The following is a 17,290-nucleotide window of genomic DNA, read 5'->3' on the forward strand; positions in this document are numbered from 1 at the left end:
GAATTTTCTTTTTTTTTTGTTAGTGATAGACCACCTGAAGCTGAACAGAAATGTAATATCAGACTACTTGTATGACGTAGGAATTTGGAGAAACAGGAAATTAACTTTTATTCAATATAATGTATTTAATCGCAAAACAGTGCTGACACTTTGCATTAGTTCGTCTAAGCTAAAAATGCTTTGTTGCTGATTTTCGTTTGTACTCGGTGTCTGAGGCTTCTCGCTGAAGTGTCCAACAATAATCAGCCAGCATTGGTGGACTCCAGTTGTCCTGATTCAGTTTCTCCATGACCACAATGTCCTGGTGAAACCTTTCACCGTGCTCGTCACCGACAGCACCAAGATTTGCAGGGAAGAAGTCTAAATGGGAATGCAGAAAATGAATCTTTAGTGACAGGTTGCACTTCATGTTTTTGTATGTTTGAACCATGTTGTCAACCAGCTGCACATAGTTTGGTGCTCTGCACTTGCCAAGAAAATTTTCAACAACGTCCTTGAATGCCTTCCGTGTGGTTTTCTCCAGTCCCACTAGAAGTTCTTCAAATTACCTGTCATTGATGACCTGTTTGATTTGCAGACCAACAAAAATGCTTTCCTTAATGTTGGTAGCAGTTATTCTGACTTGAATAATGAATTGAAATAACAAATCAAGGTGATTTTTTTTTAAATGGTGCATGATAGGGTAATTTCACGGTGATAGGGTAATCTCATGGTGATAGGGTAATTTTATGGTGAGGGGGTAATTTCATGGTGATTTTCATGATCAGCAGCCCAAAATTCATAAGCTACACCCAAAAGTATTCCAGCCAGCCGGTGGTGTAATGCCAATGGCACAGAACTTTGAGTTTGAATCCAGCCGGCCCCTTGCACGCTTTCCATCTGTGTTGGGTTGAGCGTCAAGCTAGCAACTCGGCCTCGTAAAAACAGTCGAATGCTACGGAAACGGCAAAAGTGCTGCCCGATGCGTGAAGAGGAGCAGCAGAAGCAACAAAAGTATTCAAGAAGCAAAGTCTTTGTTGTCCAGTGAAGCCCGAAGACGTGCAGTCAGCATTCTAAAGATGTCCAGTTAGGATTAATTCAGTAAGATACGGTTCAACAGGTCAGGGAAATGGATACAATATACATCCTGAGATTCTTTTTCTTTGCAAACATCCATGAAAACAGAGCAGTGCCCCAAAGAATGAGTAACTGTTAAACAGCTCCCCCCTCCCATGCACAAGCAGCAGCGAGGCAACGATCCCCCATCAAGGAAAAAAAGCATCGCACCTCCCTCCGAGTGCTCAAGAGCGCAGCAAAGCATCAGTTAAGACACAGACTTGCAGCACCCCAAAGATTACTCGTTCACCCGGTATTCGACATCCCACAGGCTCCCTCTCCCTAATAAGGGAAAAAAGAGGTGTCCCCCCGTTTTCACAGCGGGAGGGGAGACATAACGAACAACTCGCCGATTTACGATGTTAAGACCCCGCTGCGTCGCTTTTTTCCGAGCTCTGCGCCCAGAGAGTGGGCCCCGAGACTCACGTCTCTGGACACACAGCCCGCGGCAGCTAACCCGCTGCTCTCGATGTTCCGTGTCCTCCCGCGACGACTCAGTCAGGGGCACCGGCCAAGAGTCAGCCCGCCTGCAGAGCCACAGAAATCCAGCACCCTGAAGGCGCACTCATCTTCCAGGCCGCGTTCTTGGGATATCAGAAAGCGGCCGGTCGTGAGGCCCGGAGACATTGTCCCATTCCTGCTCAGAACCAGAGTGTCTTCAAAAGAACCCTGAAAAGGGAAAGAAGAGGTATCAACAATATGGGTGTGCTACATTGGTGCCAGAAACGTGGTGACACTTCTCACAATCTTCACTGATTTGATTCAGGGCAAACTACGCATTTCACTGTATATTTCAATGTACAAGTGACAAACCTGTTTCTTCAGCTTTACCTTCCCTTCACCATCAGATTTCTGAGTGGTCCATGAACACTCATTCACAATTTGGCTCTTTTTTTTTACACTACTAATTTACCTTTTATGGTCAAAATATGGCCATTTTGATGTACTGCTGCGGCAAAATGACAAATTTCACTTCCTATGTCGCTGATATTAAACCTGGTTCTAATTCTGCCCGTCTATCCAGAGGATATGCCCTCCTCTCCCTTTCAAATCCAACTTAATCTGTGCCCCCTTGCTTTTGAACCCTTGGACATTGAGATGCGTCCTAAGGTGCATCGGGGGCACGTCGTCAGTGATGTAACCTGGGGTCCTCGGGTACTTTGGGTCTTCCAGCACCTGACACTGTCGCCCAGGCGACCCAGCCAGGGTTGGTGAGGCCCTGGCTCGGGTGCCCAGGTCACACTTCTTGGTCCTCCGCCATCTGGAGGCTCTGCGTTGGTCCTTGTGGTGAACTACATATACCTGTCTGGATATGCCCCCCCCCCAGCTGACTGCTCCTGTGGCTCCTCCCACAGACCCCGGTATAAAAGCGATTGGGGCCTGAGCCCTGCCCTCAGTCGTCAGGATGTAGTATGATGGTCAATTGCTGCTTGTTCTTTCTTCCAGCCAATAAAAGCCGATATCTCGCCTCACGTCTCAGAGAGAGTTATTGATGGTTCATCAGTCCTGAAGTCTCTTTTCATTGCTGCCCCCATAATTCCCAGGAGGCAGTAGGTTCTGCACACCACTCCATATACTACCTCGGTCCTTGTGGTGAACTACATATACCTGTCTGGATATGCCCCCCATCCCGCTGACTGCTCTTGTGGCTCCTTTCACAGACCCTGGTATAAAGGCGATTGGAGACACAGCCCTGGCCTCAGTCTCCAGGATGCAGTATGATGGTCAATTGCTGCTTGTCCTTTCTTCCAGCCAATAAAAGCCTCTATCTCGCCTCACGTCTCCAAGAGTTATTGATGGTTCATCGGTCCTGAAGTCTCTTCATTGCTGCCCCCATAATTCCCAGGAGGCAGTAGGTTCTGCACACCGAGCAGCCAGCAGAACCCCTAAAACCACCTCTAGAGGCACGAAAGGAGTGGCCCTCCCCCCTTACTCCATATACTACCTCAGCCGCCAATAATTATATACACCTCGATTAATTCTCCCCCTGACCTCCTCTGTCCCATACAAGATCGATCAATCCCAGGAGCGGCACAGTAGGGTAAGGCTTTACAGCGTTAACGGAGAGATTAGTTTATTACCCGCCATTGTCTATAAGCAATGTAGGAGCCATCTACTCACTTTTCTGCCGGTATTGTCTTTTCTGTTGTGGTTTTATTGTGGTAAACTATCACGTGGGTTGGGGTGTGGGAGAAGCACATGAGTATACGTAACACGTACAACACGCTGGAGGAACTCAGCAGGTCGGGCAGCATCCGTGGAAACGGACAGTCAACGTTTCGGGCCGAGACCCTTCGTCAGCGTGATGTTTCCACGGATGCTGCCCGACCTGCTGAGTTCCTCCAGCTTGTTGCTTTGACCACAGCATCTGCAGTGGACTTTGTGTTTCCAATGAGTAGACATATTCTCGCTTGGTCTTTCGGTAAGTTTAGTCTGGTGTAGTTAGAGGCGGAGGTGAGCCGGGGATGATTTTCTTTTCGTTGACCACTTTGTTTAAGTATGCTAATTGGGACGTTATTGTTCAAAAACTAACTGGATCGCTATTACGCCTTAATTCGTGACATTGCTAGTTTTAATTTCGTTAGCGTTTTTATCGCAACAGGATTTGTTTGTCTTCCTTGGTTTCTTAAACGCACTCTTTAGGACTTTCGGAACTTTGTTATCGGGGATAACAGTGTCAAGCCGCTATGCTTAGCCTCCGAGCGGCTTTCTGTTTGTGAGTTCACGCACCCCCCGGGGCGGCTTTCCTTTAGTTCCTGAGATGTGCGGCTTCGTGTTAGAGACAGACGCGAAGCGCCGGAGGAACCCAGCAGGTCAGGTCAGGCGAGTGAGCGGCCGGCGCTCCGAGCTGAGGCCCTCCTTCGGGAGCGGTAGGGAGGGAGTTGTGGGCGTGGAGACACTTGCGGGCTGCTCCCAGCACTGCCTGTACCGACGTATGGGTGACAAATGCTTGGGGATTGTTGCTTGCTGCCGCTCATGCCCGGGAGGGACTTTGGCGTTCTCACATTTAACTGCCATTCACTCTTCAGGGCGTTCCTCTTTTTTGTGGAAGTTTGCGAAGAAAAAGCATTTCAGGATGTACATTGCATACATTTCTCCGACATTAAATTGGACCTTTGAAATAAAGCTAATCTTTTTCTGTATCTTTATCCAAACTTTCCTCAGAGCTGCTATTTTTCAGCCTCTAAGTGAATCTCCTCCACACTGTCTCCAGTACAGTCACGCCCCTCCTGTAATGAGGTGACCTGAACTGTAGACAGCATTTAATCAGCCCTGGTCTTTCATTCGATCCTCCTTCCTTTCATATCCTGTGACTTTGCCTAAGAAGAGAAGAGTTCTCTGGAGCTTTTAAACCGCCAATTGACGTGTCCTACCTCGAAGGATCTATGGACATAAACTTCAGGAGTCCTGGTGATGACCAGCCTGAAAATTTATTCCTCTCCATAGATGCTGACTGGCCTGCTGATTTCCTCCAGCATTTTGTGCGTGTTGTTTTGGATTTCAATCTTCTGCAGTACCTCTTGTGTCTATGTTCAGCATTACTTTGCTCCAACCCACTACTCTGTATCCTCTCGCTTAGAGTTCAGTTCTGTGCAAAAGTCTAAGGCATGTATATATAGCCAGGGTGCCTAAAACTTTTACACAGTCTCATAATTTTATGTATTACACTGTACTGTTGCCATGAAAAAAAAAACAAATTTCATCATGAATGTGATTCTGATCTGGGTCTCTAATGTGGACTGAGGGTGGGAAGGGGGCAGGGAGAGGGGAATCATGGTTGGGAAAAGGGGAAGGGAGAGGGGAGGGAGCAGGAAGCACCAGAGAGACATTCTGTAATGATCAATAAACCAATTGTTTGGAATCAAATGACCTTGCCTGGTGTCTCAGGGCTGGGTATGTCTGCACCTGTGCCCCCCACCCTGACACTCCTTCTCTGCCACCTGCCCCACACCCCTCCCGCGGCGCTCCACCCTCGTCATTCCCAACATCCTTTGCTCCCGCCAGGTTTACAAACTCGCTTTCCGTTCCACGTTGACAAATACAATTTCTTAAGCGCCATAGCTATATGTTGATATTTTGTCTAGAGAACAGAATGCCATCAGCAAATATACATTGCAATACCCCCACCCAACAGATATCCCTGAAGCCCAGAAAGGGTTAACGGTCTCATCTTTGTGTTTCTCTGTAAGGTCTAAGCTCAAAAGGTTTGGGAGGGAGGGAGGCAGGCTCGAGCAGAGAGCGTATTCCTCTCAAACACCATTACTTCACACTGAATGTCAGGGGAATTAATTAGTTGAGATCACAAGGAATGAAAGAAAAGACAGAGGTTAACTGTTTGTGCTTAATGGAGAAATTAACTCTCAGAAGCGAGGAAGGAAGGGCTATGATCCCCTATGACCCCCCCCCCCCTGTGAGAGTCAGGGGTCAAACTTCCCCATCTGAACAACAGCATCGGTATCGGTATTGATTTATTATTGTCACATGTACCGAGATACAGTGAAGAGCTTCTCTTGCAAACTGTTCATACAGATCAGATCATTACACAGAGCACTGAGGCAGAACAGAGTAAAACAACAACGATGCAGAATGAAGTGTAAAGTTCAAAGTAAATTTTATTATCAGAGTACTCATATACGTCAGCATATCCAACCCTGAGATTCATTGTCCTGTGTGGACATACTCAGCAAACCTATGGAATAGTAACTGTATCAGGATCAGTGAAAGATCAACCAGAGTGCAGAAGGCAACAAACTGTGCAAATGCAAATATAAATAAATAGCAATAAATAATGAGAACATGAGATAAAGAGTCCTGAAAGTGTGATCATTGGTTGTGGGAACCAATGGATGGGCAAGTGAGTGTACTTATCCCCTTTTGTTCAAGAACCTGATGGTTGGGGGGTAGTAACTGGTCCTGAACCTGGTGGTGTGAGTCCTGAGGCTCTTGTACCTTCTACCAGAAAAGAGCAGTGCAGGTAAACGATAATGTGCAAGATCATACCAAGTAGATTGTGAGGTTAGCAGTCCACCTTATCGTACCAGAGGTCCGTTCAATAGTCTGATAACAGCAGAGTAGGGGCTGTCCTTGAGCCTGGTGGGACGTGCTTTCAGGCTTTTGTATTTTCTGCCTGTCGGGAGAAGAGAGATTGTCAGGGTTGATAGCGTCTTTGATGACGCTGGCTGCTTTACTGCGGCAGTGAGAAGTGTAGATAGAGGGAGGTTGGATCCCATGATGTGCTGAGCAGTGTCCTAGGGATTACTGCAAGTGCAAGGCAGAGATTCCCACCCTTGCCTCCATGGGTCAAACCGGACACAGTACATGTACTTTACATGAACCAAAGGCCATTCATGGAAACCAGCCTTCCTCCATGGTCCCTGTGGTTCCTCAGCAAACAGGCAGCATAATCAAAGACACTCCCCACCTACCTGAGATATTCTCTCCACACCCCCACCAACCACCCCCGCAACAGGAAGAAGGTACAAACTCCTGAAAGCACCTGCCACCGGGATCAAGGGCAGCTTCTATCCCGCTGTTATCAGAGTCTTCAACAGACCTCTTGGCCCCACAATCTACCTAGCTGTGACCTCATAACATTGAAACAGCGAGCTGCTGGTCCCTCACCCTCGTTCGTCTCTCCGTCGCTTGTGAGAGCCCCTGTCTGAGATACCAACGTGTTGGGATGGACTCTAGATCATTGGGCTTCTGAGGCTTTACTATTACAGTGCGGGGGGGGGGCAGTCAATACTTCTGCCATTGCTTGTGCATGGGAGGGGGAAGGGGTATTTGTGATGCTGATGTTTCTGTCACTCATTCTTTGGGGTTTTTCTTGTTTTGTGGATGTCTGTGAAGAGTAAGAATTTCATATTGTGTACTGTGTACATCCTCTGATTTTAAATTGAACCTTTGAACTTCTATCTCACTGCTATAAGACCAGGGCCCCCTGGAACAATATGACAGACTCTTGACCTCACACTCTACCTCATTGTGAACTTATTGTCTCCCTGCACTGGACTTATACTGTCACTGTAACTCCTTACTCTGCGTTCTAGCCTTGTTTTCCGCAGACTACCTCAGTGCACAGTTGTGATGAAGTAACCTCTATACAAAGAAATCTTTCACCATACCTCAGTACATTTGACAATGATAAACCAATTTACCATTCAATCCCTCTTGTTAACTGGCTAGAGTGTTCACTGAGGTCTTTAACCACTCACTTTGAGGGACCCACCCAGCTGCTCCAAGCCCCATCCCTGACATATTTAGTTGTTTGCCTGTTCTCCATCTCCCTCTGGTGCTCCCCCCCACTTTCTTTCTCCCGAGGCCTCCCATCCCATGATCCTTTCTCTTCTGCAGCTCTGTATCGCTTTCACCAATCACCTTTCCAGCTCTTAGCTTCATCTCACCCCCTCCGGTCTTCTCCTATCATTTTGCATTTCCCCCTCCCCCCCACTACTTTCAAATCTCTTACTATCTTTCCTTTCGGTTAGTCCTGACGAAGGGTTGCGGCCCAAAACGTCGGCAGCACTTCTCCCTATCGATGCTGCCTGGCCTGCTGTGTTCCACCAGCGTTTTGTGTGTGTTGTTGTTTGAATTTCCAGCATCTGCAGATTTCCTCATGTTTGCTCCAAGCAGAGTTCAATTATACCAGTGCTAATAAGAACGTAGTAACCTGCCTCAATGACTATCATCCAGTAGCACTTACAGCTGCTGTGATGAAGTGTTTTGAGAGGTTGGTGATGAAACATATCAACTCCCGCCTGAGAAGCAACTTGGATTTGCTCCAATTTGCCTATCGTCACAGCAAATGCCATCTCAACGGCTCTTCACTCGACCCTGGAACATCCGGATAGTAAAGATGCATACATCAGGATGCTCTTTATCGGTCACAGCTCGCCATTCAATATAGTGGTTAGCGCAACTATTACAGCGCCAGAAACCCGGCAGGCTCAGTTTCTGCCGCTGCCTGAAGAGAGTTTGTATGTTCCCCCCAAGACTGTGTGGGTTTCCTCCGGGTGCTCCGGTTTCCTCCCACAGTCCAAAGACGTACCGGTTGGTAGGTTAACTGGTCATTGTAAGTTGTCCCCTGATTAGGCTGGGATTAAGTGGAGGGAGTGCTGGGCAGTGAGGCTTAAAGGGCCCAAAAGGCCTGCTCCACACTGTATCTCAATAAAACAGTACATTCCAGGGACGTATGAGTTAGAGGTTAATTGGTCAGATGGGTATAATTGGGTGATGTGGGCTTGATAGGCAGGAATGGCCTGTTACCAAGATGTATCTCCAAATTAAAGATAAAACCTGGTAATTTACTGACCACCATTACTGATGCTCGGTTTTGTTTTAACTTAAGATTCAATTACTGAGATTTAAATTCCCTCAGTGGTACTTAATGTCTGGTTTCCAGTTCATTAGCCTAGGCGTTGCTTATTAATCCAGTAACTTAACCAAGAAGAAGATAGCATTTAATTGCTCTGTCTACCCAGCACGTCTGATGGAATTCTAACATCCTTGGCTTTGAAACAACCATTAAGATCATCATTCATAGCTGCAGAACTAGGCCACCGTCTGCTCTGCCATTCCATCAGGGCTGATTTATTAACCCGCTCAACCCCATTCTCCTGCCTTTTCCCCATAACCTCTATCACCCTGACTAATCAACCTCTTCCTTAAATATACTCAATGACTTGTACCCCCCCCCCCGCCCCCACAGCTGTCTCCACCCCCTCCACACCCATCTGTGGCAATGAATTCCAGAGATTCACCATCCTCTGGCTAAAGAAGCTCCTCCTCATCTCCGTTCCAAATGGACGGCAGATAAGTGGGCCCCTCAGAGGCTGGCGAAGGGGAGCGCCCACCTGGGAAGGTCAGCTCCTGAAGCTCACCCCAGAACAACCTCACTCGAGCATTGCATTTCTCTCTCAACGAGAAGAAGTTAGAGGGTCTAACTCCACACAGAAACAGGCCCTTAAGCCCATCTGGCACCTGCCTATTCCCATCGACCACAGCCCTCCCGTCCATCTCCAAACTTCCCCTAAATCAAACCTGCATCCACCACCTCCACTGGGGCAGTTTGTTCCACACTCTGAACGAAGAGGCTCCCCCTCACATTCCCCTTTCCTCCTTAACCTAGTCTCGCACAACCTCAGTAGGAAAAACCTGCCTACATTTACTCTGTCTATATCCCTCATAATTTTATATACCTCCACCGAATCTCCACTCATTCCCCCATACTTTAGGAGTCCTAACCTTTCTCTAGAACCCAAGTTTAAAGAAGGTCCATGGAGGGACAGGGCTTAGAGAGGCAATGTGTGGCCATCACGGTCAGCATGAACTGGTTGGGCCGAATGGCCTGGACCTGTGCTGTATTGCTCTGTGACTCTGAGGGATTTAACAGGAAAGCCACACGCTGACGTAGATCGGTCAGCGTGGATGAACAAGGCTCGTTACTGCGCTGTACGTCAAGCACAGTAACTTGGAGCCACTTACTTACTGCCCATTACATGGCTGGCATTTAGGATAGCAATAAAGGTCCTCCATCTCTGCCCGCCCAAACCATTTCACTCAGATGTAGAAGGATTTTTCATTGCTGCTTTTTTGTTTGACCAGTCGGGGTTGTTAGCCCTGAGCTGAACCCCCACACCTGGAGAACTGGTGGATCACCCTCTGTCTGGCCTCTGCCCTTTGACCTGTTTAGCATGGGTGACCTGACCAAGAGGCGAAGATCCTAGCCAGCATAACGCTGCAGGTCACTGAGGCACGCAAGCCTCCGAACCCCATGACAAGGTTGTGGTCTTCTTGGGGAAGTGTGTTGCTAAATGCCCTCAAAACCGTGGAGATGCATATCAACTTCGGGAGAAATGCATCCCCTCTCGTCATCAACAACTCTACAGTTAGCAACGTTTCAACATTCAGGTTTCTGGGCATCGTTATTTCACAGGGCCTCTCGTGGGAGAACCATATCTCCCTCATTAACAAAAAGGCTCAGCACTTCTTGCGGCCGTTGATAAAGCCTATCTTCTCCAGAACATACTGGTGCAATTCTACACTGCCATCACAGAGAACTTCCTCACATCAGCCATTACTGTTTCGTTTGGTGCAACGTCCTTCCAAATTATACTTGGAATGCCCTGGTTCACACCTTTGTAGGCCTCCATTAGTCGTGATAGACCATGGATTTACACCTTGGAAAGTTTCCAGGGCACAAGCCTGGGCAAGGTTTTTTTATGGAAGATAGGCAGTTGCCAAACTGCAAGTCTCCCCTCTCCACACCACCGATGTTGTCCAAGGGAAGGGAATTAGGACCCATACAGCTTGGCACCAGTTTATGCTGTAGGTATTTATTGTGAGAGCTGTTTGTTCTGCTATCAGCCTGTTTGGGTTATTATTGAAGTTAAGGGATGATGTGGAATGTGTGCCATCTAATTATGAGGGTATAGAAGGAGTTTTTCTACTGAAGGTGGGTGACACTAGAATCAGAGGTCATGGGTTAAGGGTAAAAGGAAATTTCTTCACTCACCCAGAGGGTCTTGAGAGTGCATTACAAGCTGCCAACACAGACATTTGAGCTCGATTTCAACATTTAAGCAAAGTTGGTTTGGTACTTGGACATGCAGGTCGATGGGACTAGGCAGTTGAAATAGTTTCAGCATGGACTGGATGGGCCAAAGGGTCTGTTTCAGAGCGGTGCTTTTCTGTGACACTCTACAACTCTGAAAAACCTTTTTGGGTAACTCTCCAGTCTACATTGAACCCTTACAAACAAGAGAGTGGAACTACCAGCCCATAGTCTTCCCAGTTCCCTCTCAGTCCTGATGAAGGGTATCAGCCCGAAATGTTGACTGTTTATTCATTCCCTCCAATATTTTGTGTGTGTTGCTCTGGATTTCCAGCACCTGTAGATTTGCTCTTGTGTACGATTCCTGCTGGTTAATTTGTTGAAGTTGGTTTATTGCTGTCACGTGCACCAAGATACGGCGAGAAGCTTGTCTTGCACGCTGTTCATACGGATCAAATCGTTACACAGTGCGCTGAGCCTATCGCTGAGCTCTGCGGGCGCAGGTTAAAACAGCAGCAGAACGCAGAGTGAACTGTAACAGAAAGCGCAGTGCCGGTCAACAATAAAGTGCAGGATCACAGTGAGGCAGAGTGCAAGATGGAGAGTCTTATCTTATCATACAAGAGGTCCATTTAAAAGCCTGATAACTGCCGGATAGACTGTCCCTGAGCCTGATGGTACGTGCTCTCAGGCCTTTGCATCTTCCCTGCCCCTCTCAACGGGCAGGAGACAGGGTGCCACGGTAGCACAGCGGTGAGCGTGAAACTGTTACGCTATTACAGTTGGAGTTCAGAGTTCAGTTCCAGCGCTGTCCGTAATGATTATCTACGTTCTCCCCGTGAGCGCGTGAGTTTCCTCCCACCGTCCAAAAATGTACCGGTTAGTAGGTTCATTGTGAATTGTCCTGTGAATGGGCTAAGGTTAAATAGTGGGCTGCTGGGTGGTGCGGTTCATTGGGCCACAAGGACCTGTTCCACACTCTGTCTCAAAATAAAAGATAGACAATAGACAGTAGGTGCAGGAGTAGGCCATTCGGCCCTTCTAGCCAGCACCGCCATTCACTGTGATCATGGCTGATCATGTACAATCAGTACCCCGTTCCTGCCCTCACCCCATATCTCTCGACCCCGCTATCTATAAGAGCTCTATCTAACTCTCTCTTGAATGCATCCAGAGACCTGGCCTCCACTGCCTTCTGAGGCAGAGCATTCCACGTATCCACCACTCTCTGGGTGAAAAGGTTTTTCCGCATCTCTGTTCTAAATGGCCTACCCCTTATTCTTAAACTGTGGCCTCTAGTTCTGGACTCATCCATCAGCGGGAACATGCTTCCTGCCTCCAGTGTGTCCAATCCCTTAATAATCTTATATGTTTCAATCAGATCCCCTCTCATCCTTCTAAATTTCAGTGTATACAAGCCCAGTCGCTCCAATCTTTCAACATATGACAGTCCCGCCATTCCGGGAATTAACCTCGTGAACCTATGCTGCGCTCCCTCAATTGCAAGAATGTCCTTCCTCAAATTTGGAGAACAAAACTGCACACAATACTCCAGGTGGGGTCTCACCAGGGCCCTGTACAGCTGCAGAAGGACCTCTTTACTCCTATACTCAATTCCTCTTGTTATAAAGGCCAGCATGCCATTAGCTTTCTTCACTGCCTGCTGTAGCTGCATGCTTGCTTTCATTGACTGATGTACAAGAACACCTAGATCTCGTTGTACTTCCCCTTTTCCTAACTTGACTCCATTTAGATAGTAATCTGCCTTCTTGTTCTTGTCACCAAATTGGATAAACTCACATTTATCCACATTAAGCTGCATCTGCCATACATTTGCCCACTCACTCAACTTGTCCAAGTCACCCTGCATTCTCATAACATCCTCCTGACATTTCACACTGCCACCCAGCTTCGTGTCATCAGCAAATTTGCTAATGTTACTTTTAATCCCGCCATCTAAATCATTAATGTATATTGTAAACAGCTGCGGTCCCAGCACCGAACCTTTCGGTACACCACTGGTCACAGCCTGCCATTCCGAAAGGGACCCGTTAATCGCTACTCTTTGTTTCCTGTCAGCCAGCCAATTTTCAATCCATGTCAGTACTCTGCCCCCAATACCATGTGCCCTAATTTTGCCCACTAATCTCCTATGTGGGACTTTATCAAAAGCTTTTTGGAAATCCAGGTACACTACATCCACTGGCCCTCCCTTGTCCATTTTCATAGTTACATCCTCAAAAAACTCCAGAAGATTGGTCAAGCATGATTTTCCCTTCATAAATCTCAGTACAGGTGTGAAAGCACACATCACCAAATTCGATCCTGTGCGTACTGTAGATTAAAGAGCACAGCTACACAGTGACTGAAATACTCCCCCGCGCCACGCAGTTCTCAGCCGCATGTAAATAAACGATCATTCTAGCGATCAATCATTTTGTGTGTCCTTGAAGTGTGGGATGGCTCTGGAGTAGCCAGGGAGACCCACAGAGTCACAGGGAGAACGTGCAAACTCCACATAGACAGCATCAGAGGTCAGGATTGAACATGGATCGCGGGAGCTGTGAGACAGCAGCCCTACCTGTTGTGTCATTGATCAGGGTTGGTTGGGGGGGGTGAGGAGCATCAGATAACTGTGTGGGGGTTGGGGAGAGGTTGTGTGTTGGGGGGCGGTGCATTTAGAGATCAGACCTCTAACTCCGCGTGCCTTCCCCAGACTCCGCCAGCCCCAGCCTCCTGTCCGAGGACGCAGCACTCGAACGAACGTTCTTCGTCCGCATGAAGTCGACGCTGACCAAGCGAGGGGTCCACATCAAGTCTTCAGGATACAAGGTAACTGTGGGCGGGGAGGGGGCGGACAGCAGTGCCATGGTGGGACGGGGCTGCGTTCAGACCATTGGAGATCACCTTCAACTCACACACATGTGCAGCAGGTTCAACAAGGCACGGTGGGTGGGGGGGGCGAACGTGCAACTGAACCAGAGGCGGTTCGGTTCCAGCAAGAGCTGAAACCCTTCAACCAAGAGGGATCAGAACCAGGTTTAATATCATCAGCATATCAGCAGGTTTAATATCATCAGAAATGTGTTAACTTCGCAGTAGCAGTACAATGCAATACATGATAATATAGAAAAAAATGTGAATTACAGTAAATATATATAATAGTTAAAATAAATAAGTTGAGGGTGAGCAGTTCCATGTTCTTGGGTGTCAAGATCTCTGAGGATCTAACCTGGTCCCAACATATCAATGTAGTTATAAAGAAGGCAAGACGGTGGCTATACTTCATTAGGAGTTTGAAGAGATTTGGCATGTCAACAAATACACTCAAAAACTTCTATAGGTGGACTGTGGAGAGCATTCCGACAGGGTGCATCACTGTCTGGTATGGAGGGGCTACCGCACAGGACCGAAAGAAGCTGTAGAGGGTTGTAAATCTAGTCAGCTCCATCTTGGGCACTAGCATACAAGGTATCCAGGACATCTTTAGGGAGCGGTGTCTCAGAAAGGCACCGTCCGTTATTAAGGACCTCCAGCACCCAGGGCATGCCCTTTTCTCACTGTTACGATCAGGGAGGAGGTACAGGAGCCTGAAGACACACACTCAACGATTCAGGAACAGCTTCTTCCCCTCTACCATCTGATTCCTAAATGGACATTGAACCCTTGAACACTGCCTCACTTTTTTTTTAATATATAGTATTTCTGTTTTTTGCACGATTTTTAATCTATTCAGTATCCATATACTGTGTAAAATATACTGAATACTTATTTATTTATTAGTAGTTTTTTTTCTATAGATTATGAATTGCATTGAACTGCTGCTGCTAAGTTTACAGATTTCACGTCACATGCTGGTGATAATAAACCTGATTCTGATTAGGAATTAAAAAGGAGTGGGGTAGTGTTCAAGGGTTCAATGTCCATTCAGAAATCGGATGGCAGAGGAGAAGAAGCTGTTCCTGAATCGTTGAGTGTGTGTGTCTTCAGGCTTCTGTACCTCCTCCCTGACAGTAGCAATGAGAAGAGGGCATGTCCTGGGTGACAGGGGTCTTTAATGATGGATGCCGTCTTTCTGAGGCGTCGCTCCTTGAAGATGTCCTGCATGCTACAGAGGCCGGTGCCCATGATGGAGATGACTGAATTCACAATTTTCTACAGCCTACCTCGATTCTGTGCATTGGCACCCCCCCCCCCCCATACCAGATGGTGATGCAGCCAGCTGGAATGCTCTCCACGGTACATCTGTGGAAATTTGCAAGAGTGCCCCTTTAAAGCCAGAGGGGGTCTTGGACCAGAGAGTGAAGAATAAACCTGTGGGATTTGCATTAATGTCTTTGCATTACTTATTTAATATATATTTACTGTATTTCTTTTTTTTCTGTGTTTATCATGCATTGCATTGTACTTAACAAGTTTCACGACATATGCCAGTGATATTAAACCTGATTCTGATTCAGCAGGCTAGAAGCTGTCCTTGTACCTGGTTAGTAAAGTGTCCTCGGTTAAATCCTGCAGCTGGGACGGGATTAGAGGAGAGATCCTGCCTCTCCCTTTCCATTTCAGCTCGACTAGAATATTTTCAGAACAAAATTATTCCGCTCCCTATTTTCCCTCGTTGCAAATTTCGTGCTTTCAGCCTTTTGAATCTTCTGCCCCTTGGAGTCCCCACACGTTCCCTTTGACTTTCCACAGGTTCTGACCTCAGACAGACGCTGTTTACAGCAGCCGATCCACCCACTGGGAGCCCCCATTGGAAACCCCATGTGAAGTTCGCAGAGGAAACCCACGTAGTCCTGGAGAGGGCGTACAAACTCCTTACGGACAGCAGCGGGATTGATCCCTGACTGAGGAATTGTGAGGGATATAGATTGGGTGCAGGCTCTTCTCCCCTCAATCTGGATGAGACTAGAACTGAAGAAAGCCAATTGGGGGGTGGGGGGGTGCAAACTCCGCACAGACAGCGGCGGAGGTCAGGGTCGAACGAGGGTCACTGGAGCTAAGAAGGAACAGCCATTGTTGTAGGAGTCATGAAGTCATTCACAAAGACACCTAGTCCGTACTGACCAAGATTCCCATTTCAGCTGTTCCCATTTGCCTGCATTGCCCCAGATTCCTTTAACCTTTCCCATCCATCTAGGTGTCTTTCAAATGCTGTTCGCTCCTTCTGGAAGCTCACCCTCTGGGCAAACATGTCACCCCTCAGCTCCCTGCTAAATCTCTCCCGTCTCCCTAAACCTCTAGTTCTTGATTTCCCCAGCCCTACAAATAAACCATCTGCATTCACCTTGTCTACGTCCCTGATGTACACACCTGTACGAAGGGCGAGTGAGGAGTTGGCCATTCGGCCCACCGAGCCTGTTCAATCATTCAATAAGTTCATGGCTGATTTCATCATGGACTCTGTTCCACCCACCCACTGTCTCCCCATAACCCTTAGTTCCCCTGCTGTGCAAAAATCTATCTAACTGTGTCTTAAATATATTTAACACTGCTTCCCTGGGCAGAGAATTCCACAGATTCATTACTCTCTGGGAAAATCAGGCTCTGGGCCTCTACTCACTGGAATTCAGAAGAGTGAGGGGTTACCTCATTGGATGCGGAGTGGATGTTTCCTATAGTGCTGGAGGCTAGGGCCAGGGCTCAAAATAGAAGGACGTCCATTTAGAACGGAGTTGAGGAAGAATTCCTATAGCCAGAGAGTAGTCACGTCTGTGGAGTTTGTTGCCACGGGTAGATGTGGTATGTTTAAAGCTGAGGTTGATAGATTCTTGATTAGTCAGGGCATGAGGGGATGCAGGGAGAAGGAAGAAGACTGAGGTTGAGAGGGAAAATTGATCAGCCATGATGAAATGGTGGAGCAGACTCAATGGGCCAAATGGCCTAATTCTGTTCCTATTATCTTATGGTCTAAAAGCAGTTTCTCCTCGTTTCCATCCTAAATCGATTGCTCCAGCTCCTCCTAGTGTACTCTGCTACAATGGATAAAGTTCCAACTTGTTCGACCTATCTCTCCATATTCAAAACCTCAATTCCTGGCAGCTCACTGAGTAAAACTCCTCAAAGTCAAAGTACGTATTCAGAATACAGCCCTTGAGGTTCGTCTTCCTCACAGACAGCCACGAAACAAAGAACCAACAAAGTTCAAAGTAAATTTTATTATCAAAGTACATAACCATATCCAACCCTGAGATTCATTTTCCTGCGGGCATACTCAGCAAATCTATAGAATAGTAATTGTAACAGGATCGATGAAAGATCAACCAGAGTGCAGAAGGCAACAAACTGAGCAAATGCAAATATAAATAAATACCTGTAGCGGTGTGCTACACACAGCGCTAAAATAACAACACGGAGTCGGTAAACTGCAATTAAAGATGATTTTATTCGAACTTCACAGTCTTGCTTTAAAGCCTCCCTCATCCCGCCCTCCCCGGGCACGGATGCTGTAAGGGACACGTACTCACAAACCCCCGCAGGCTTTTTCCCTTTGTTGCAGACCTGGCCTTTGTGCCTGCGCGCTGGCTATTTGTGAGCCAGTTCGAGTGCGTTAGGAAGTGGGTCGCCACATAGCAATAAATAATGAGAACATGAGATAAAGAGTCCTTAAAGTGAGATCAGTGGTTGTGGGAACATCTCAGT

At 47.3% G+C, this 17,290-nt stretch overlaps 1 protein-coding gene across 1 annotated transcript in view; it reads left to right on the forward strand.

The window, feature by feature from the left end:
* The window catches only part of LOC132386055 (neuronal PAS domain-containing protein 3-like), an 82,366-nt gene that overhangs the window by 25,342 nt on the left and 39,734 nt on the right, over nt 1–17,290 (forward strand). Inside the window, exon 5 of the mRNA XM_059958344.1 lies at nt 13,365–13,480. Within this exon, the coding sequence (XP_059814327.1) occupies nt 13,365–13,480 (116 nt within the window). The remainder of the gene's footprint in view (nt 1–13,364; nt 13,481–17,290) is intronic.

Source organism: Hypanus sabinus, unplaced genomic scaffold, assembly GCF_030144855.1.
Source record: "Hypanus sabinus isolate sHypSab1 unplaced genomic scaffold, sHypSab1.hap1 H_10, whole genome shotgun sequence".
NCBI lineage: Eukaryota > Metazoa > Chordata > Chondrichthyes > Myliobatiformes > Dasyatidae > Hypanus > Hypanus sabinus.